Source organism: Tasmannia lanceolata, unplaced genomic scaffold (genome assembly GCF_043159265.1).
Source record: "Tasmannia lanceolata isolate RefF3 unplaced genomic scaffold, GAP_Taslan_0.1 ptg000013l, whole genome shotgun sequence".
Taxonomy (NCBI): domain Eukaryota; kingdom Viridiplantae; phylum Streptophyta; class Magnoliopsida; order Canellales; family Winteraceae; genus Tasmannia; species Tasmannia lanceolata.
This window is the reverse complement of record NW_027518690.1, coordinates 9,596,095-9,619,253: the sequence shown is the minus strand read 5'-3', so window position 1 is coordinate 9,619,253 and position 23,159 is coordinate 9,596,095. Positions and strand designations below refer to the sequence as shown.

At 37.4% G+C, this 23,159-nt stretch overlaps 3 protein-coding genes across 3 annotated transcripts; all 3 read left to right on the top strand.

Moving 5' to 3' along the window:
* Positions 1–875: 875 nt before the first annotated feature.
* On the top strand, positions 876–2,227 carry LOC143890935 (uncharacterized). Its single transcript, XM_077395606.1, has 2 exons — positions 876–1,850; positions 2,114–2,227. The coding sequence occupies exons 1-2, from the start codon at positions 876–878 to the stop codon at positions 2,225–2,227; spliced, it is 1,089 nt and encodes a 362-aa protein (XP_077251721.1).
* A 121-nt stretch (positions 2,228–2,348) lies between these two features.
* Positions 2,349–3,878, top strand: LOC143890786 (uncharacterized). The gene is made up of 3 exons (XM_077395467.1): positions 2,349–2,538; positions 2,636–3,011; positions 3,100–3,878. The coding sequence occupies exons 1-3, from the start codon at positions 2,388–2,390 to the stop codon at positions 3,464–3,466; spliced, it is 894 nt and encodes a 297-aa protein (XP_077251582.1). The 5' UTR covers positions 2,349–2,387; the 3' UTR covers positions 3,467–3,878.
* Positions 3,879–8,692: 4,814 nt separating this feature from the next.
* On the top strand, positions 8,693–15,423 carry LOC143890785 (protein neprosin-like). Its single transcript, XM_077395466.1, has 7 exons — positions 8,693–8,944; positions 10,328–10,414; positions 10,559–10,780; positions 12,464–12,613; positions 12,811–12,864; positions 12,978–13,115; positions 14,939–15,423. The coding sequence occupies exons 1-7, from the start codon at positions 8,831–8,833 to the stop codon at positions 15,314–15,316; spliced, it is 1,143 nt and encodes a 380-aa protein (XP_077251581.1). The 5' UTR covers positions 8,693–8,830; the 3' UTR covers positions 15,317–15,423.
* Positions 15,424–23,159: the final 7,736 nt, after the last annotated feature.

Genomic DNA, 23,159 nt, shown 5'->3' with positions numbered 1-23,159 from the left:
CTCATGTATTTTGATTTTGATTTTGATTTTGATTTTGATTTTTGATGAGGGCACTCCTCAGTCCTCACGGCATGGCCCGCACCACAGGATAATCCAAACCGTGGATTATCCTCACGGTTTGGAACTTTGGATAATCCATGATTTTTTATTTTTTGTATTTTTATTAAAAAGTATGGCATGGCCCGCACCACAGGATAATCCAAACCGTCCATTAGATGGGCCACGGCCTAAAAAAGTATTTTTGCCCCAAAAATAATTTCCATAGGTTGATCCTAACCCTCTATAGATTAGAGGGTTAGGATCAACTCTCAAACCCTCCGATCTGAATGTTTGAGAGTTGATCCTAACCCTCTATAGATCGGAGGGTTAGGATCAAACTTATTTCAATTGTTGCAAAAGCAAGCAACATTAGAAAGAGGGTCCTTTGCTATTCAAATTTAACGAGGTATTTATCTCTGTCTATTGCTGGTCCTTTTCTGAAAGTTATTATGGTGAAAATCAGAAAATCACAAATGCCTGCATTCATCTGATCATCTCATCTCTAAGATATATAAAAAATATAGGAAAATCAAGTATAAACCTCCAGTTACCAAGTGTATCCCACACAGATTGGTTATAACTTGGTGTTTACTTTATACTTTATACCGATCAACCTTTGGAAATGATTTTTGGGGCCCAACCTATTTAGGTCGTGGCCCATCTAATGGACGGTTTGGACTTTGGATCATCCTGTAGTGCAGGCCATACCATACTTTTAAATTTTTAATAAAGTGAGGATTGAGGACTGAGGAGTGCCCACATCAAAATAAGTAGTGCTGATATATATTATTCAAATATTTTACAATTTGATTTTGTCAGGAGGCAATTGAGGAAAGATGGACGAGACTGTCGACCAAGAATTTCAAGGCCAAGGTGTAGGTGATGATGACATAGTTTTTGAAGGGGACCTAGAATACAACTATGATGAAGAATGTGTGGAAGAAGATTATGACGAGGACATAGTGTTGACTCCGAACGCAAGGTCAGCGACAGTTTTATGGTCACACGTAGTCAAAGGAAAGAAAGCTAGCGAAGGACATGGGGGAACCAAAAAGTGGAAATGTAAGCATTGTAAGAAGGTTTACACTGGGACTTATACAAGGGTGCACGCACACCTTGTGAAAGCACCAAGAGGTCAAGGTCAAGGAATAGCATATTTCAGTGCAGTTGCAAAAGACAAACAATTACAAGACCACATCAGAAGCCAAGTCCAAAGAGCAGAGAATTTACCTGGGAGACTGCCACTGAAGAAATCACGGTTAGACATGGTTGGCAAGTCTTCCAGCTCCGGTGCGACTTCTTCAAGTAAGGTTGGTGAATCACCACTTGGCAAGTCTTTTAGAGCAAAGGATAGAGACGATGTTGATCATAAGGTGCTGAGATTTTTGGCTGCCAATGGGATTCCCTTTAACGTCCTCCGATCTCTATATTTTCAAGAGATGATAACTGCCGCCAATTGTGTGCCTGGATACAAGTTGCCTTCTTATGAGAAAGCAAGAACAACTTTATTGGACCATGAGAAAGATAATGTAACAAAAGATCTAGGTGTTGTGAGAGAAAAATGGCCTGAACATGGGCTATCTATTGTCTCTGATGGATGGACAAACGTGAAGAATAAAGCCCTGATCAATGTACTAGCATCGAATATGTTCGGTTCAATGTTTCTCTATGCGCACGACTTCTCTGCCGTGGAGAAATCAGGAAAAAACATTGCAAAGTTTTTGTTGAATGCTATTGAAGAAGTAGGGCCTTTTAATGTTGTGCAAGTGCTGACAGATAATGCAACCAATTGCAAGCTTGCTGGGACAGAGGTTAATAAAGTTTATCCCCACATATTTTGGTCTCCTTGTGTGGTTCACACATTAAATCTGATATTCAAAGACTTGACCAAGCATAAACACCTAGGTTGGATTGGAGAGACTTACCGTTCCTGCAAGGATGTCGTCAAATATATTACCAATCATTCGCAGGCTCTTGCTATATTTAGAAGCAATTCGAAGTTTGAGTTGCTGAAAGTTGCGAAGACTAGATTTGCAACTCATTATACTACACTTAAGAGACTTCTTGATGTAAGGGAGGCGTTGCAGATGACAGTATTAACAGATGCTTGGAAAGATTGGTTGAATGCTTGCACCGACAAAGTGATGATAGAGAGGGGCGAGATGACAACTACTTGTGTAGTCTCTGATGAATTTTGGACGAACATTAAATTGGCATTATTAATTACGAAGCCCGTCTATAAAATGATTAAGTTCATTGACCAGGAAGGCTGTCTGATATCAGAAGTGTACGAAGGCATGGAAAATATGTTAGGACAAATAAAAGATAACTTGAAAGATGTGCCTGACATGTACAATCATATTCATGGTATTGTGGTGGGACGATGGGGGAAGATGAATGTTCGAATGCATGCCTTGGCTCATGTACTCACTCCAAAATATTATGACCCTGCATATCTCAATATTCCAGCACCAGGCGGTGGTAAACGAGTCACCCCAGGTATGTAATTGTTTCTCATATTGTGAATTTTCATAATATAATTGTATTTATCTTCATTTATGTTATCGACTGATCGATTATTCAATTTTATTTTCAGATAAAGACCCTGAAATCATGGATGCTGTATATGAAGCCATTAGGGATCTCTCCCCTGATGATGAGATGAGTGGTATGATTAGACGTCAGTTATATGATTTCATAGGAAGGGTTGGAAGGTTTTCCAGTAAATTTGCCAGGGATGATGCGAAAGATCCCAATGTGTGTGTGACCAAATGGTGGAACTTTCATGGAAGTCATGTACCAGAGTTACAGTCAGTGGCCATCAAAATTCTCTCACAGCCTATCAGCACATCTTCTGCAGAGAGAGTATGGAGCACGTATAGCTTCATTCACAATGTAAAGCGTAATCGCTTAAATTCACATCGTGCTGATACTCTTGTGTGCATCCACTCAAATCTTCGACTCCTATCCAGGTTTAAAGTTTGTTTCGTTTTTGCATGCAATAATTGTTTTTTATTATTTATGTCAGATTATTTATTTAATTTCGAATCTATTATTTAGATTTAATGCGGCTGCATACAAAGAAGGACCAAATAGAAAATGGGACATCAACCCAGAGCTCCCACTTATGGATGAATCCTCTATCAGAATGGAGGATATGCGATGGCAGGATCTCGATGATGATTTCCTTAGACCTTCTACATTTCGTGCGTCATCTCAGTCATTACTTTCTAGTCCTTCACTCACTATTCGTGACTTAGATGACAATGACGAAGCTGCAGGATCTGGGACTCCAAGAGTGGTCAGTAGCTCGGAACTTGAAATTGGACGACCATCCAACACTCAAGGTCGTATTACTAGTTTCCTAGGGCGTGGAGAACGTACAAGGGGAGTTACAAAATCTTTAACACTTGCAATTTCCCAGTGAAGATATTAGTCTTATAAATATTAATTCATTTATTTAAACTTTTCCTTTACAGAAAATGTAGAAGGAAGAGGAGAAGGAAGAGGACGAGATGATCATGCTTATTCGAAGGGAAAGAGAAAAGCCTAACTTTATTTCTTTTTTTTTAAATACTTGAGAAATTCTGTAATAATTTTGATATTTCGCTTTTTGGAAACTAAATTTTTTGTTTAATGGTGGAGTCCTGGTCCCTGGATTCCTGGCTCCTGAATGAAAAACTGTTATAATTTCAGTATTTGGAGAATGATGTTTATGTTTAATGGTGTACAGTTGAATGCTTAGATTTTCATTTTCAGGTATTTTTCCTTAAATTTTATCTTTTATTAATTTTTTATCGCTCTCCGACGACTCCCCGACGAATCCCCGGCGAATCTCCGGCGACTCCCCGGCGAATCCCCGGCAAAAAATCGAATCCCGCTCCCAACCATCCCCGGAACCTTCGAATCCCGCTTTCGATTCCCGAATCGAATCCCGATTTCGAATCCCGTGCTGGCAACCTTGAATTAGACTCATCATGAATTCCCTAAAGAAATCAGTAATGTGTAATACTAATGGAAGTATTCGAAGTGTCTCTGTGCATCTCAATTTAGCTGAAATGACAGAAGCAACTCAATTTAATGCATTCCTCAAGGAATTGTATGATTAATGTAACCACTCCCCTTATTACAATCATTTTCTTAAACCAGTCTCATAAAAATACCAAACCAGAGAACAACAATGGCCAAAACAATCCCCTAGTCACCACTTCTAAAAACTGATCTAAGTACACATGGAAAACTGATCCTAAATAATGAATCCAAATTAATGAGAAAATACCAGAAATTATCATCAAGATTCTATTCTATATCTGGATTATAAAAACAAGTGAATGATGAACCTGAGCAATCAAAAGCTAAGCTCTAACCTGGATTTAAACTGCAACAGACCCTCAAATCATACATTTAACCTTAAAGATTTAATCAAGGACCCGATCTAGATTCAGCAACAATCAACCTATTAAATGCTAAAAATTCAGGTCAAAATTCTTCAAAATATGGATCATTCCTATCAGTAATCGCATAATAAAAAAAATGTACAAATCATGAAGTGAAATCAATGAAATTAGAAGTAAAAGTAAAACCACATAATTGTTACCTGAACCGAGAGTAAATAAAAATGTTGCCCTGCTGCGACAAAATATATCGCACAAGCTAATTGAACTACTGGTTCTCTTTTCTTCTTGAAATTCTTGCTAAAAACGCAATCTGACCTTGAAAATTCTTCAATCAGAAACAACGAGGTACCTTGATTTGTTCGGATTTGGGATGGCTTAGATCCATAATCAATAGAGATGAGGAAATGGTAGATCTGGAGTTTTAAAACCTTGTTCTAGGGTTTTGAGCTAATAAAAGAAACAAATCTACGGTTTGACATCAAGAACACAAGATTACAAGAGATTAAGGAGACTATATCAATGAAGATCGGTGAGGTGATGAGCCACAAGATAGCCGGCCGGAGCTGGGCCTACGTTCCGGCAAGTTTAACGGAGGAGATGACCGGGGAAAAAGGTCTCGATCGAAAATCACAGAATTAGGGTTAGGGTTCGGTTGCTTAGGGTTTGTAAAAGGTAGGGTCAAATTCTATAGTTAAGGTCTACAAAGGTGGAAAAAGAAGCTTACAAAGGAACTAGCCAACCGGGACATGGCCGGAATCCGGCAATGGTGCGATCGGAGAAGATGAAATGAGGGAAGGGTTTTGGGATTATTTTTTTTTCACTCTCTCTCCCGAGAAGGAACGAAAATGAGAAAATTCTAGACATTTCTTGACTTCTATTTATCGGAGTAGATGCTAATATTATGCCCCTAAAGTTCAAATGACACCCCCATTTTATAATATTTCAACTTGTCTTGGTAAATAAGGGTGGTCCATGGGGAGAGAATGTCTAATGAAAAATTAGAATGGTTATTTAACCCTTTAGTTGCCCAGGGACAACCCTTCTATAACACCTTAATCTAACTAGAGCACATCCAAACCGGATAAGTCACTCCCCTCTTTCTACACTATATTACACTTAGGGGTGCAACTCGGGTGGGTCGGGTTCGGGTTGAGGCCAACCGGAACCCAACCCGACCAACCATTTACTCAACCCGAACATGACCCGACCCAAGTTCCAACCTGACGAAGTTCAACCAGACCCGACCTGAGGAACCCTTTTTGCCAACCCAACCCGAGATTTTAAGCTTATAAAATATAAAAAATATTAAAAATGTCGGGTTGAACTCGGGTCAGGTTGTCCAAGCCCTCAACCCGAACCCGAAGTCAACCCAAACCCGAACCCGAACCCGACCCGAACTCAACCCAACCCGACTTTTTCCCGGGTTGAACCCAACAGGTTTGGGTTGAGCCCACCCAAGTTGCACCCCTAATTACACTATACAACAACCTACACTCGTTCGCTAGGCAGACCCCGACGGATTTTAATGAAATATTAGAGGGACCTACCTAGGATCCTAACATACCACAAGATGAAATTTGGGACACTAATACACTAGTTTAAAAGGTTTTCATTTAAAAACAAAAATTTAGGGTTCGGTCAAAATTGGGTGTCTACAATAGGGCATGGGTTTCGACCATCATGCTAGTGCCTACTTCATAATAGAATGAGAATGAAAGAAGGATTTTAGCTCTGTGATTGAGGATGACTCCCCATCTCTCGCAACTTGGTAAAATAGTATTTCATGGAAAAAAATTCATGATTGCCAAAAACAGCCCAAGTTGAATATTTTTCTTTCATATTTTGGTCTTATGGCATTTGAGTGACTCCAAATATTTTTTTTGGCCAGGGATTTCAAAGATCATGCGGACAATATTCCTTATGAGTCCCACCTCGCAGGTATCCAGTAATGGTTGCGACGGCAATAATTATGTTTTTGGGGGTGTTCTTTATCTACTTTGCCGCTAAGTATTGGGATCGACTCGTGGGTGCCTATAAGGTGATAAAATTGCCCACGATCCAGTATTCAATTGTAACAGTGCGAGAAGTTGAGTGTTTAATTTATTTAGATAAATTTGAAGAAATACGGAAATAAAGATGGTAAATCTATTATATACTTTAAGTTAAGTTGTTTGATTTTGAAGGTCATTCAATTTTTGTTAGAGTCATCCAAGAAGACAAGAACATCATCCTCCCTTTGCAACTTGTAAATTTGATTTGTTATTTTAGCTTATTCAATTTACGTCATGGGCCTCCAAGAAGACATGCATCTCAGGATCTTCAATTTGTGTTATGGTCACGTCTACACTATATGGAAATCCCTACACGTTCTAGAAACTTGAAAAATATTTTCAATGAATAGATCATTTTAATACATTTGGGAGAAAAAAAAAGTGAAATAGAAAATTGGGTATATGTGAATACTATTAAAAAACCCCATGTGTTGCACAGGACAATAGAGAAAAAGATAAGATAATTGTTAATTTGAAGAAGCATTGAAATTATTGACGATAGAGAAATGAAAACCTGTCTTAATTACATATTTATTAAAACCTGGTAAAATAGAAAAATAAAGCAATATTGGGCATTGGTTGTAATCTAACTACGATATATAAAGGCGGAAACGTGGGTTAAGTTCTTCCACCCTTTGCCAAAAATCCCATCTATATCCCACCTGTATTATGCCTATTCTCTTTAATAATAAGTTATGATATTAACTACTTTCTTTAGGGTAAAATCGTAATCTAAATCTAACATAGGAAAAGTACCGACACAGATAGTGACGAAAAAAAATACCAAGAAGAGGTAAAGACATATGACAATGACGAAACAACTACATTATATTACTCATGCAGGACACTTGCAAAATATTGACGGATTCCGGGCACCTAAAGAGGAACAACAATTATGGAAATAAAGATGGTAAATCTATTCTTCTACCATGTTCTCTCCTGAGGTACCTCCACACGTAGATCTTATAGATCTGGAATGAAGCCCTCTAGACCTTGTTGAAATTTGCATATCCGGTTGCTATTCCAGATAAGATCAGCAATATCAATGATCGTTGTGTCCTTGTTCATCGCTGAAATATGATTGAATGTTTCTCGTTTTCCATGCTTCTCACACAAACCCTAGAAATCTTAAGCTTCTTCTCCTCCACTAAGTTGTAAGGACATTTTATTTTCCTTCATCTTTCTTTTCTTTTTATCAAAAGTTGCAGAGCCTTAATCTGGGAAAATTTCAAACTAGAAATCTATGCTCATTATAGACATTTCTATGTTAGAAAGTTAGAATATTGGATGAGATAATTGATTCTAAGGGAAACCGATTTTATCTATTTTTATTTCAATCTTAAAGCGAAAAAGTCGAAACGAAATTTTGGCGTTTCCCGCAAGAAATGAAATCGCAATATCGAGGTCATACCTTCTTCCATCGAACCTTGCTCTTCGCCCAAATCAAATATTCTCCAAAGGGAGACGAGATGAAGAACGAGGACAAATGGCTTGCAATTCAAGCTAAAACTTCCTTCTTGAATTGAATAAAGAAAAAGACAAAATTTCCCTCCAAAGTCTTTTTTTACTCTTCTTGCTTGCCTTAATAATTATTGATTTCTCCACAATTATTAATTAAAATGGGTTTTTTGTTTTTGGCAGCAGAACCCATGGAATAAATCTATGTAGCAACCTCATTCTCGTTTTGTGCCTACATAGCAATTCCATCGAGTGGTAGACTTATTTTCTAATACTCAATGTGCTCTAATATTTTATATAAAATGATGACACTGGCAATATAAAATATAAGAGCCCTAGGGTGTGGCAACCGTTAAAGAATTAACTTAGTTTCTACCCGGGGCCACAACCTTTAGTGTAAAAAGTGAATCATAAATACATTATTACTATAGGGCTTGCCCAACGAAGAAAAGGGGGGCGAATTTATTCCTTCCCTTTTTTATTATGTTGTATACTTTTCTTCCATTAAATGTATCCATATCCATTCTGATAGTACTTAATGGATATGGATATGGATACATTTAATGGAAGATAAGCACCTGCGTCACCTTTCACAACTCTTTCCCCACGTAAGCCGTAATAGTAATTGAGAAATCTCAATGGATATGGATACATTTAATGGAAGATAAGCACCTGCGTCACCTTTCACAACTCTTTCCCCACGTAAGCCGTAATAGTAATTGAGAAATCTCTCCTGAAGATTTACTTTCCTAAATAAGCCTTACTCTTAAATCCTCACAGCACCAAATACCTACTAAATTATATAAACAAAAAGGTTGGGAGGAATTCCATTGAGAAAAATAGGGATTTTGTTCTTTGTGAGAGGAGTTTCTTAATAGTTAGGGTATGGGTTTCAAGGAAATGTTGCAGCTCATTTTTCTATTTTCTTTTGTTCTCATTGGCTATGGAGTGGAAGGAGGAAGAAATAGCTCATCTAAAGTAGCGGTGAAGACTATTAAGGTTTGGTTAATATTTTCTTTGCTTTTGGGATAGCTAAGAAAAACCATCCCATGGTTATCTAAACCGTTCATCTGGTAATTGATATATATATATATATATATATATATATATATATATATATATATATATATATATATATATATATATATATATATAGAGAGAGAGAGAGAGAGAGAGAGAGAGAATAGAGTTCCTAAGGTGTCACCTCATATAGCTTATATGAGGTGGCGCTTAAAAACATAAGGGGCCCACTTTGTTTGGATGATCCAAAGCATTCATTTGATAGACCCTCGCATAGATAAGGTGTGCCCAAAAAATCAACTTCATAGGATCATCCTAACCCTTCCATTTGTGGAGGTTGAAATGGATGGGTATAAACCTCCATAAATCTGCCCATTTTTAACCTCCATAAATGGAAGGGTTAGGATGATCCTATGGACCTGATTTTTTGTAGGCACCATATATAAGCTATATGAGGTGACACCTTAGGAACTCTATTCTCATATATATATATATATATATATATATATATATATATATATATATGTGTGAAAAGGTTTCTGAGCTCGAGCTCAGAAATCACCACTCCCATAGTTGTTTGACTTATCCAACCCATTCATTTTATAGGTTATGATTATGGTTATGGTTATGGTAAGGATTATAGGTTATGGTTAACATTATGATTTGTGGTGGTTTAGAATGGATAGCTAGAAAATGGGCTTCTATAGATTGAATGGTTAGGATTATGGTATGTAGATGGTTTGTTAGGAACACCTTATCTATGTGAGGTCCTATAGAATGAATGGGTTGGATGACTGAAATAACATGGAGATGGTGGATTTATAGAGCTCTAGCTTAGGCTGAGCTAGAGCTCAGAAATCTCGATATATATGAGGAAAGTGGAGCTACACCGCCGGTGAAGCTAACTTAGCGACACCGCCGGCTTAAAATACAATGGGCCCACATTGTTTTGGTGATCCAAAGAATTCATTTGATTGGCCCTCACATAGATAGGGTGTCCACCAAAAATCAGCTCCATAGGATCATCCCAACCCGACGATTTGTGGAGGCAAAAATGAACGTGTAAAAACCTTCACAAATTTGTCCATTTTTGCCTCCACCGTTTGAAGGGTTGGGATGATCCTATGGAGCTGATTTTTGGTGGACACCCTATCTATGTGAGAGCCAATCAAATGAATGGTTTGGATCACCAAAACAATGTGGGCCCATTGTATTTTAAGCCGGCGGTGTAGCTTCACTTTCCTCTCTCTCTCTCTCTCTCTCTCTCTATATATATATATATATATATAGAGAGAGAGAGAGAGAGAGAGATTGTATTGGTACGATGATATCGAAATTGATGGATATTTGTATTTTTTTCAGGCTGAATATGGGCAGATCTTTGATTGTGTTGATATCAACAAACAACCTGCTTTTGATCATCCGTTATTAAGGAATCATAAGATCAAGGTCGTTTCTTATATTTTTTTGTAGTTTTTGTTTTACAGTTTCAAGTGATATGTTATATGTGAGACTAGGTGTTCATTTCCAAATAGAACATATTCTTTCATTACAATGTAAATATAGGGATGAAAATTTTACATTGCGATGCAGATGAGTCCAAGTTCTCTTCCAAAAGTGATTGAGGTCAAAGAACATTCTTCAATAGCCGTATCTTTAGGGATAGAGCTCATGGACGGAGGGTGCCCTCTAGGAACAGTTCCTATCAGAAGGATTGAAAAGGAAGTCCTAACTAGGGCTAAATCTGCCACAAATTTTGGAAAACGATATTCTTCAAATGCTGAGACTCTTTCAAATGATCAACCCAATAATCGTGTACGTCACATTTCGTCTCATATAATTTTATTATAAACTTTTTTATGAATCGGATAATTTGTTTTTATGAGAGTTCAATCATTATTCAAATAATTGGAAACATGATTTGGAATTGAGGTAAGTATGTGTGGCCTACTCGCTCAATACTCAATATAAACTTGAGTGCATGTTTCTATCAAAGCTTGGATATTTTAAAATTTGTGTACATTTTCTATAAAATCTTATTAAAAATTTGTATGTATTACCCAAGAAAATAAGTGACCTCAATTTTTTTTTAAGTTCAGTCAATATGGATGATTTATAAGTCAACTTTCCGATTCTTCTTACTACATAATAAGTTTCTATTATTTTTGTTGTGAGGAAGATGAACCTATTTCTAGAAAATTTAGCTGCTAGAAAGACACGGATGCAAGCCTCCCCTAGGCTTCTTGGACTAAGGATCGGGAGAGTGATAGACACACTCAATCGCTCAATAATTTGGATATAGGGAAGCAGATTTGCGCAAGTTCAGTAAAATTAGCTTATCTCCTTCGATATGGGTTGGAATGACCTGATTCCAAAGCCAAAATTTCAAGGACTCAAAGATCAATAACTTTGGTGAAGAAACTTTTCTCAGAAAAGAACTGCAAATTACTCGAAAGTATGTTGGAAGTGGGATGTCCAGCAAAGATTACATTCAAGGTAAAGATAACAACTTCAATGCATACTCTTCTAGGTTGCCAAGGAAGAGTGGTAACATCAATTCTTCTAGATTGATGGTTACAACTCTTCAAGGATACAAACAATAGGGGAAAGCTCCTAATCTTCAAGGAAGGAGTGAAACTCTTCTAGGTTTCAAGGTTGAACTCTACAAGGTTCAAGGGAAAATGCTCTTGGCAAATTTTCATCAATATTCAGCTAAAAAATCACTACAGATGTTTGCTGGACTTTTATAGAGAAAATACAATAGAAAAGACATTCAAGATAGCCCACTAACTATTTTAAGGACTTACGTTCATCATTAATAGCTTAGGAATTCAAAACACATTAATTAGTCAAAGTCCTACAGAAACAATCTACTAAAATGGTCATAACTTTCCAACTACTTGGCCAAATGAAGACCATAAATATCCGTCGGAAACATAACTCAAAGATCTACAACATCTTAGTTTAACATTTTCCATGACTCATCCATCTAAGGTCTAAATTCGTGCTTCAAAACCGACCAGAATCATTATGACGAGAATGCAACTAGATGAGGCCCGAATTAGCATGTCCATGATCTTGGGCTTGAGATGGCCTTTATGCTTGGTGGATTCAACTTGGGCTTGGTCCTTATGTTGGGCTTGAACGCGGGCCGATCTTCTCACTTGCTTGGGATGGTTCATGTGAGCTTCAAATTTCTCAGCCGCATGGGTGTGGGCTGCATCAGACACCCTTATTTCATTTAGTTCTATAACAGTCCTCCCTTTTGCACAAATAAAATTCAATGAAATTCAATAAGAAGTTTTCAATGACAAGAATATCCTTTTTCTTTATTAAATGAAAAATATAGTCATATTTTAATAAATGTGGAAACATTAAGATGATTGTTTTGCTTAATCCTAAAACAAACATGTGTAGTATATAGATTATTTTGTTATATAATGCCTCTGTGTATAAATAAAAGGTTATTGACTCACAAATTTTATTTATTACTCACAGTTTGCAACGCAAATGTCATACAAGGGAAAATTTTACGGAACAAGAGCAGACCTCAATGTATGGGAGCCAACAGTTATAGGCAACCAAACTAGTTATACTTATATGGCTGTTACAGATGTGTTGCAGGTTGGAATATTGGTTGGATGGGCGGTAAGTTATCTAATTCAACCTTCATCTGCTAATATCTAATACTTGATCTGTGATCTGCATCATTCTCATATGGTCCTTTATGCGTTTGGTGGTTTTCTTAACAAATAACACGACCGATGTTGTGGGATCAATTGCATTAATTAGGTAAGACGACTAATAATATTGTATTCTTATTTTCAAGTTTTTAAAATGTGTAGGTAGATCATAAAATATACAATGACTTTCGCCCTCATTTAAGTACGACCTGGAAGGTATGTTTGAAAAGTAACTTAATCTTGTGTCATCCAAATTAATATAAATTTGTTATTAGAATGCTACTGATTTCATCTTTGTTTTTTTTTTTTTTGGTTTACCTACACCACAGAATGGTAAAACAGAATGCGAAGATATTCTCTGCCCAGGTTTCGTACAAGTTTCTCCGGACATACCGCTAGGAGCTGCTTTTAAAACGATTTCATCCTATAATGGAACCCAATATTCCTTAATACTCGCTGTATACAAGGTAATTTTGAATTCCTTTACCTTCAATCAGAAAGGATGCATTTTTCTGAAAAAAAATAAGAAGAAGAGCGGGACTTGTAACTAGAGTTAATTGTTAAATTACATATGTTATATTTTTCTTTGGAAAAATATGAGCATGCAGATTTAGGTCTCACTTGATGAAACTATAAGTGTAAGTAGGTATTACTTCTTCAAACATATTTATCTTCTAGGCTTCCCAAAAGATCTCTCTCTCTCTCTCTCTCTCTCTCTCTCTCTCTCTCTCACACACACACACACACACACACACACACCAAAATTCTTATCCTCCAATTTGTTGCCTTTGAAATTTATCAGGAAAGGCTACAAAAATTTAAGGCTTAAATAGAATTGTCCCATGTGTTGGCTTTTTGTATTTGACCATAGCAAGCACTTACACATCACAAGATTCCCAAACTTGTACATTTTCCCTCTCATATTTCCTTTAGAAAAAATGAGTACATGCAACATCATATAATTGCCCCTTTATGCTGTAAGAAGGAATTGATTCTACGGGCCCACCCACTTGACATGTCAGTATAACTATTACTCTTGGTTACTTATATCTCACAAGACACTGTGGTATCGTGCAACCTGAGCATCCCTCTATATGTGCCATCTCCCATGTTGTTTGACTCATCAAACATGTTCATTCTATAGGACCCAACGAAGGTAAGGTGTCCCTATGAAATAATCTCCATAGGATCGTGGTATCTGTTGATTTCTGGATTGAGTTTTAGAATGGACGGCTAGAAAATGGGCTTCTACCGATCGAGTGGTTAGGATGATTGTATGGAGATGGCTTGTTAGGAACACCCTATCTATGAGAGGTTCTATGGAATGAATGGGTTGGACGAGTCCAACAACATGGAGATGGTGTGTTTATAGTGGCTTGCTCAGGCTAAGCCATATATAGCTCATAAACCTCCCTCCCCCCCCCCACACACACACACACATATATATATATATATATATATATATATATATATATATATATATATATATATATATATATATAGAGAGAGAGAGAGAGAGAGAGAGAGAGAGAGAGAGAAAAGGGTTCCTGAGGTTAACCTCATATAGCTTATATGAGGTGGCGCTCATAAAACATAAGGGGCCCACATTGTTAGGATGATCCAAAGCATTCATTTGAAAGGCCCCATCATAGATAGGGTGTGTACAAAAAATCAGCTCCATTGGATCATCCTAACCCATCCAAAAGTGGAGGGAAAAATGGATTGATACTTTTTGCCCATAAATCTACCCATTTTTGCTTCCACTTTTGGAGGGTTAGGATGATCCAATGGAGCTGATTTTTGGTATACACCCTATCTATGATGGGGCCTTGCAAATGAATGGTTTGGATCATCCAAACAAAGTGGGTGCATTATGTTTTATGAGCGCCACCTCATATAAGCTTATATGAGGTTAACCTCATATATATATATATATATATATATATATATATATATATATATGGAATTTGCTAGTGTCCATCATTGAAGCCATTTCGTGGATGGGCTGTTGCATGTGAGAGCAGCAACTTAGGCTCACTTTTCAGCAGATTTTTCCTTCATTCATGAGGTGGCTGTTTTCAATGCAACAGCCCATCCTCAAAATGCCTTCTGTGATGGACGCTAGCAAATCTGTGTGTGTGTGCGCGCGCGCGCGTATGGAACAGCTTAAAGGGATTTTCCACTATTTTAGAGTGAAGGGAGTTGTATCTTGTGAATCATTCCTTCTGACTTTAGATATTGATTCTTTTATTTTAATTACTTTTTTGTTTAATGTTGTATTTAATCGTAGGATCCCGTGACCAAAGATTGGTGGTTATTATTTGGAAACGATAATAAGAAGGTGGGTTACTGGCCAAATGCTCTCTTCTCTTCCACGTTCACTGATCATGCTACTATTGTTCAATGGGGTGGGGGAGTTACCAACGCTGGCATTGAACCATGGCCTCAGATGGGGAGTGGCCATTTTGCAGATGAAGGATTTAAGCATGCAAGTTATGTGGGACAAATGAAGTATATACTGGAAAATGGTGATACTCAAGATGTCGACCATTATCGGCTTTCCAGTGCTGTTGATGCCCCCAAATGCTATACTCTTAAACCCATTGATAGTAAGAGTTATCCTACCGTTCATTCTTTCTTTTTTGGGGGACCAGGGGGAAATTGCTAGAATCAGTTGGATCGCTTCTTTGGAGGACTACCTATGTCCATGTCGGTATTTATACTTATGTACTCCAGACATTTTAAGCAAATAATAACATGAGTTTAGTTACTATACTCATACTTGCTTATATATTTTAAGCAAATAATTTTTCTTCACTTAAATTTCCATTGATGAATCAGTCCATGTTGGTATTTATACTATGTACTCTCGACATTTTAATCAAATAATAAAATGAGTTTAGTTACTATACTCTGCCTCGTGTATGCAGTCTAATTAGTTGATTTAAACGTCAACCATAATTTTAGCCAAGTGCTGAATACTTAAATCAAATGATCATAACCCCTTAAATCAAAATCTCTTCTACGAATTTTTGTAGTCCTTTGTCTTAGGTGCGTGGGATGTGCAATTGGGATAGGCCCAAGGGCATGTTGTTGTTACCTGGCGTATGGAGAGCTCAGAAAGAAAATGGAGAAGATAGCAGCTGTAATGGCCTGGATTTTAAAGGCCCAAAGCCCGGCCCGTTAACCGAAATACAACAATGAAGCGGAAGTGAAATCCAACTTTAAACTAAAGTCCACCATAAGATAATATAATCATAATCTCAACATGTCCACAGGCAAATATAAAATAAGATAATCCCAAGTCTTACCTAACAAAGAACTAGCTAGAAATTGAAAACAAATGGATAAAAGGAAACTAATCCTAAAATCACTAATCCCAAGTCTTACCTAAATTCTCACATGTGCTATGCGTATGTAATCTGGTCCGTTGATATGATACATGTCCGGCCATTTGCCATTTTTGGTAACATGATTGCTATTTTTACTTCTCTCTCATTGAGGAGACCGAAATCACAGAGAAATTGTAAGTTTTCTTCATTATGCTCATCCCAAATACAGTAAGATGATGCAAGATGATGGTTCTTAGCCTCTTACCACACACCCTTACATGTGCCATGTGTATGTAATCTGGTCCGTTGTTATGAAACATGTCTGGCCCATTTACCATTTGTGGCATCATATTTGCTATTTTTACTTCTTTCTCATTGATTGAGTAGCATCATCTAGTCAATCTGATCCCAATTGAGCAAGACTGCAAGAGGACAATGAAGAAGAGAGCCCACAACTAGAGGAATCAAATAAACCATGGCAGGAAGTTCCCAAGAAAACGAGGCCAAGACGCTCTCAAAGAGCCCAACATACTCCTAACAATTAGCTGATTATGTGACTTAGGAATATTAAGCATTTCTATCTCTAGGCTTAGTGCTCGACTATCTTGAATTTTCGATCTCCCTCTCTTTTATGTTACGAGTTAGGGATGGTTTATTGTACCCATAATTGTATCATCTTTCTCTTTATCAAATAAACAAGTAAGGGCCCCACCAAACCCCAGCTTACCCATCAAAATAATAATAATAATGAAAAAGGAAATTACAGAGAAGTAAGAGTAACTGTTCTCAGTAGCCAGATCGACCAAGCCTTGTTTAGGGTTCTACCAAGAAAAAACAAAATAATCTATTAATTTTTGTGGTACTTTATCTTAGGCACGGGATGTATGATTGGAATAGGCCCAAGGACATGTGGTTGCCTGACATAAGGGGGAGTGCAAAAAAATGAAGAATATAGCAGCCTTCAACCTATAGCAACACAATGAATAAATAAGAAAAATTAAGGAAAACTCAAAATATACTTTAAAAAATATAATTTGGGCATTGTAATTGTAAGTGGACAAAGGAGAGGAGACCAATAACTGGAAATTACTAGAAGCAATAAAATTTACCCAAAATAGTAAGTAGTTTTTCTTCACTTAAATTTTCATTGATCATATTTCACTTAAATACCAATTTCTTGTTAAACCTACACTCAAAACCAAAATATAAAAAATTTACCACTTCTCTCTCCTCGAGCTATGCACAGCAACTATTTCTTGTTTACGTTCTGACTTTCTCAAACAGAATAAATCAGAGGGTCGGTTCCAAGGATGGGGACGTAGTGGAGCTCGTCGTCATGGAAGATTGTGGAAAAAATTGTAGGGAATCTAACCGGGTAGAACTCAACCCTAAAAACTAGGTGTTAGAGGGAGGGTGCCCAATCCCTTATAACCCATCCCCATCCATTTGACTTATCCGATTTGGGACTATTTGCTTTTGAATGGAACCCCAACAATCTCCCCCTCTACGTAGAAGCAACGTGGACAATCTCGCCCCTCCACGCGGTGACAACGTGGGAACCATGAGATACTACACTGGGGTTTCCGAGATCTTCTCCGAGGACATTCCCTCTGACACCATTTGCTAGGGAATTTAACCAAGTAGAACTCACCCCTAAAAGCTAGTTGTTGGAGGGAGGGTGCCCATTCCCTTATAACCCATCCCCATCCATTTCACTTATCCGATGTGGGACTATTTGCTTTTGCGTGGAACTCCAACAAAAATTTGGCCAGTGAAAACAATCCTAATATCCTTAATATGTATTTTTCACTTATCTTAAACTTAAGCCCTAATTGCATACCATGAAAGTCGGACCTAGGACACTCTGATGGACAGTTCGAGTGAAGATAGATCATGACCCAGACATAGAAAATAGGATCCGATAAGGGATCTGAACAGATCATCGTGACCAAGGCATAGGTAGATCTGATTCGAAGTTGATCCATTGACACTCTAATAGTAGAAGAATTTTTTATGGGATACTTCTCTGATCAAGTTGTTTCAACTAGGTATTTATATATGTTCAAAAATTTTCCAAGATTTTTTACCTGACTCTATTATAAAGAATACATCATATAACTGATTACTAAGAAAGTCATCTCTTTTTCTCTTCTCTGGTCTCAATTTGGTTTTGTTTGCCGCTTCGTTTTGGGCAATGGAAAGCATCGTTTTGGTGTTCTGGCTACTTCCACGATTTGTTTTAGAAAAGATGATATAAGGAGAACTTTTTTTAAAAATCTAAAAATGTTGCTCGAAACATATAAGAAATCGTTATATGAACCAAAATTAATAGAAGCACATTCTATTACTAAAAACATTAAATTTATTACAAATATCAATAAAAGAAAGAAAATTAATAGGGTTTAGATGGGTTTATATAGGGGTTTTAATGTTTGGGGGAAGGGGGTGTAGATGAAAAATATCCTTCTAACAATTTTAATACAATAAAAAAAGGGCTTAAATGGGTCGAAACATAACGAAATTCTGGCCAAAACGGAATAGAGAGTGTTTTTGTTCCATTTTTCAGAATGGAACAAAATGTTTCAGCAAAAGTGAAATGAAATTGACACCTTAGGTCCCCCTGGTTTTTCCGCTTGTTCTATTAGGCTTTGATCGAATCACATGTAGACTAAATTTTAAAATGGGGAGATGAAAAATATCCTTCTAACAATTTTAATACAGTAAAAAAAGGGGCTGAAATGGGTTGAAACGTAACAAAATTCTGCCCAAAATGGAATAGCTTGTTTCTGTTCCATTTTTGAGAATGGAACGAAATGTTTCAGCCAAAATGAAATGAAATTGACACCTTAGGTCCCCGTGGTTTTTCCTCTTGTTCTATTAGGCTTTGATCGAATCACATGTAGTCTAAATTTTAAAAGTTTAACAAGAATCACACATTTTATTACCATCAGATAAAATTTGATCCATCAAATTGTGTAGGTCTTCGTTTATGACTACATTAATTTTGTGACTTTATAGGTTATGTTTGGCAACCATGAATTATTTTTTTCATGATAAATTAGTTTCTCAAGAGGTGAGACGAGGGTAGGCCTGGTGGGAGAAGGAGAACTAGTAGAGGTGAAAAGTGGCTAAAAAATAAGGAAAATAATCTATCATGTTTTGGGTGGATTTTTTGTTTCCGTGTGGGGGGATGAGAAGTACCCTTCTAACAATTTTAATAGAGTGAAAAAGGGCTGAAATGGGTCGAAACGTATGAAATTCGGGCCAAAACGGAAAAGATAGTGTTTTTGTTCCATATTTCAGAATGGAACGAAATGTTTCAGCCAAAATGAAATGAAATTACACCTTAGGTCCCCGTGGTTTTTCCTCTTGTTCTATTAGGCTTTGATCGAAACACATGTAGTCTAAATTTTAAAAGTTTAACAAGAATCACGCATTTTATTACCATCTGATAAAATTTGATCCATCAAATTCTTCAGGTCATGGTTACTACGGTAATTTTGTGAATTTATGGGTCATGTTTGGCAAGATTTCAAACTCTTGCCTTACCCTGGGAAGATTTCCATAGCTAGTAAGCAAATTTCACCTGATGGAGAATTCTAAGCAAAAACCAGATGAAACGGTGCCCCCATGCATTGGTTGCTATCACCGATATGCGTTTATTGCTCTTTGAGTTTTAGATTTTTCATTTATGTTATAAATAAAATACAATTTGGTGATAGTAACCAAGGTTTTAAATTTCGGTTTCGGGGGTAATTTTGAACCAAGCCGAAACCAAAACTTTTGCCGAAATCCCGAAATTTCAGGTGAATTTGGTAAAGACAAAGGAAATCAAATCCCCTTTTTTGGGCCAAAATTTCAGTAATTTCAGCTGAAATTTAGGAAAGGATTAAAAAAATAATATAGTTTTTTAAATTTCGAAGAAATTGATGAAATTTCTGAAATTTTGGCCAAAATTTGGGACATTTCGCCGATTTCGGTTTCGGAACGTTTCGGTTTTGGGTTCAAGTTATTTAAAAGTACGGGTCGACTAGTGAATAACCTTGCCGGACAGCGAAGTAATCGCTTAACGCACGGCGGTAAATTTAATAACGTTGCAGTTTCCGTTCATTGGCAACGACGGGTGGAGGAACATTGCAAGTATATTCTTAATAACATTGTTGTTTCTGAGTTTAGGGTTTCCATTCGTTGGAACGACAGGCCGACACGATATATTCTTAATAACGTTGTCGTTTATGAGTTTAGGGTTTCCCTTCGTCGGTAATGACCGGCTGAGGAATGTTGCTGGTATATTCTTAATAGCGTTGTTGTTTCTGAGTTTAGGGTTTTCGTTTGTTGGCAACGACTGGCCGAGAAACGTTGCTGGTATATTCTTAGTAATGTTGTCGTTTCTGAGTTTACGTTCATTGGTAACGACGGGCCTATGCAGTGTAGAAGCTTAAATGGATCTGTATGATAGAGAGGTTGCTAATAGGGTTTCCTTGATAACATGGCAGTTTGTAATAATGTGAGGGTGAGGGTTAGAAGCTTAAATGGATCTGTAAGAGAGAGAGGTTGCTAATAGGGTTTCCTTGATAATGTGGTAGTTCGTAATAACGTGAGGGTGAGGGTGCTTAATAATAGGATTTCCTTGATAACATGGCCGGTATACTAATATAAAATTTCAGCAGAGAAAGAGACTTAAGAAATAATTAAATATTCAAATCTAGAAAGAGAATAATTGATGTTGGACTCTAATGGTGTCAGGAAGGGCTATAGGGTCTTTTGCCCTCTACCTTTTTAAGATTGGTGCGTCTTTTGATGATATGAGCAAAGGTGCCCTTTTCACATAGATAAGTTTTGCAGCTATCCACTTTCCGTATTTTTCTCAAAGCTAGCCATTAAGGGGAGGGTGCCCGAATCCTTTTAAGCCCATCCACTTCCACTCACTTATCCGATGTGGATTAATTTCTTTCAAGTGAAACCCCCCAACAATCTCCACCTCCACGTGGAAGCACCGTGGACAATCTCACCCCTCCATGCGGAGGCAAGGTGGGAACTACAAGATCTCCCCCAAGGGATTTTTCCGTGCTCGGTGGCTTACCAGGGTTACCGAGATCTTCCCCGAGGGATATTTCCATCCTCGGAGTCTACACCGGGGTTACCACATATCTGGCTCTGATACCACTGTCTTGGAGCTTGCTCCAGCCCATACAAACTCTTCTTCAACCTACAAACAATGTGATGTTTGCCCTTTACATGAAGTCCTTCTGGCTGTTTCATGTAGATTTCTTCAATCAAGTCTCCATGTAGGAAAGCTGTCTTGACATCTAGTGGTTCAATTTCTAAGTCTAGACTAGCAGCTAGACTTAGGATAGTGCGAATAGAGGACATATTCACCACGGGAGAAAAGATTTCATCAAAATCAATACCTTTTTCCTGCCTAAATCCTTTCACAACTTGCCTTGCTTTCTACTTCATATTCTTCTTGTCATCTTGATTATTCACTTTGAATACCCACTTGTTCTTCAAAGCTTTTCGACTCTTTGCAGTTCAACCAACTCATGGGTTTTGTTCTTATGCAAGGAATTGATCCCTTTTTGCTTAGCCTTCTGCCACTGTTCCTTATGCTTATGTGTCATAGCTTCTTTGAAGTTTTCAGATTTAGCTTATGTGAGAATCACATACTCTGATGATGGATATCTTGTTGACGCCTTTCTTTCCCTTTCTATGAGAGACATATCTTGATGATGGACATCGCGACTTCTATGCAACTTCTTGGCCTTGGGATCCCACAACTTGTACCCAAATTCATCATCACCATAACCCAAAAATACACATTAGGTTGCCTTGTCATCCAGCTTGCTTCGATTCTCCTTAGGTACACGCATAAAAGCCTTGCATCCAAACACTCGTAAGTGTAAGTAGGACACATCTTTGTCTGCCCATACTCTTTCTAGCACCTCTCCTTCTAATGGCGATGAAGGAGATCGATTTATCAAGTAGCACGTTGTACACATGGCTTCACCTCAAAACTCCTTAGGTAGCCCAACAGATGAAAGCATACTTCTAATTCTATCCACTATTGTGTGGTTCATTCTTTCTGCAACACTATTGTGCTGTGGCGTGTAAGGGACGGTCTTCTCATGTCTAATGCCATGCTTCACACAATAATCCTTGTACTTTCTTGAGGTGTACTCGCCGCCATTATCCGAGCAGAGACATTTCAATGCCTTCGACGTTTGCCCCTCAACCATAACATGAAACCTCTGAAAGATTTCAAACACTTAATCTTTGTTATTCATAGCATAGGTCAAAACTTTCCTGGATGCATCATAAAAAAAAAGAAACAAAATACAATGCACCACTAAGAGTTTTCACAGTCATAGGGCCACATACATCAGAATAAACTAAATCAAGGATGCTAGTTTTCTGGTTAGCATTAGAATACAAAAGAAACCCTGTATTCTTTTTCTTAATAAAGCTTGTAAAGTTTGTTATAATTCTAAGAAAGGGCTTTGTTAGGCAATTTCGGGAAATCCATTTTGCATAAGAGAACAACAACCTCGGATGAATTAATAAACAAGACAAATTCTGCCAAAAAGTTAGTCTATGTGGGTTTTCTCTGGTGCAAAAGTAAGCCCCCAAAAGGCATTCCACTAAATTGCCGTGCAAATTCTCTAAACAACCTATTTAAAAGTGCGAATAGTGGGGTATTATTACTGAAACCAAGGAGTGGGAATAGGCTTCCTTAATTATTTAAACTAGTATCCAGTTTCCCACTTTTGGTGCCAGTGAGAAAATCTCAAAGCATTTTGCAACTAAAGGCATATGATTTTTCCGAGTACCTAAAATAGAACCATTAATTGCTTAATAGATCATTCACGGTGTTGAATTTGATTGCTAACCACCTGGTTATCTAACGTCAGATAAACTGTCAAGATCCTTTACATATTGGGCTCACTATGTAATAGTGGGCATAGCTTCATATAGAAGCTCCAGATCATGTTGATGTGTCTCCATCGAAGCTCTCCCATTTCCACTGCAATTAAAACAAAACGATAGAGGAGGAAGCAGAGAGTGCAATGTTTGAAAATGATGCAAAACAGAAGAAAGAAAATGTGGAAATAAGAAATATTATAAAGGGGGGCAGAAGAGAGCGGGATAGACTAGAAGAGAGAGAAGAAGAAGAAGAAGAGG

What these genes read in the sequence shown, in the direction of transcription:
- LOC143890935 (XM_077395606.1), top strand. Translation starts at nt 876, where the DNA reads ATGGACGAGACTGTCGACCAAGAATTTCAAGGCCAAGGTGTAGGTGAT. An exon ending in GCAAGCTTGCTGGGACAGAG is followed by an intron (nt 1,851 to 2,113) that starts GTTAATAAAGTT and finishes TCTTGATGTAAG; the next exon opens with GGAGGCGTTGCAGATGACAG.
- LOC143890786 (XM_077395467.1), top strand. Translation starts at nt 2,388, where the DNA reads ATGTACAATCATATTCATGGTATTGTGGTGGGACGATGGGGGAAGATG. An exon ending in TGGTAAACGAGTCACCCCAG is followed by an intron (nt 2,539 to 2,635) that starts GTATGTAATTGT and finishes TTTTATTTTCAG; the next exon opens with ATAAAGACCCTGAAATCATG. An exon ending in AATCTTCGACTCCTATCCAG is followed by an intron (nt 3,012 to 3,099) that starts GTTTAAAGTTTG and finishes TCTATTATTTAG; the next exon opens with ATTTAATGCGGCTGCATACA.
- LOC143890785 (XM_077395466.1), top strand. Translation starts at nt 8,831, where the DNA reads ATGGGTTTCAAGGAAATGTTGCAGCTCATTTTTCTATTTTCTTTTGTT. An exon ending in GAATATTGGTTGGATGGGCG is followed by an intron (nt 12,614 to 12,810) that starts GTAAGTTATCTA and finishes TAAAATGTGTAG; the next exon opens with GTAGATCATAAAATATACAA. An exon ending in ATTTAAGTACGACCTGGAAG is followed by an intron (nt 12,865 to 12,977) that starts GTATGTTTGAAA and finishes CCTACACCACAG; the next exon opens with AATGGTAAAACAGAATGCGA.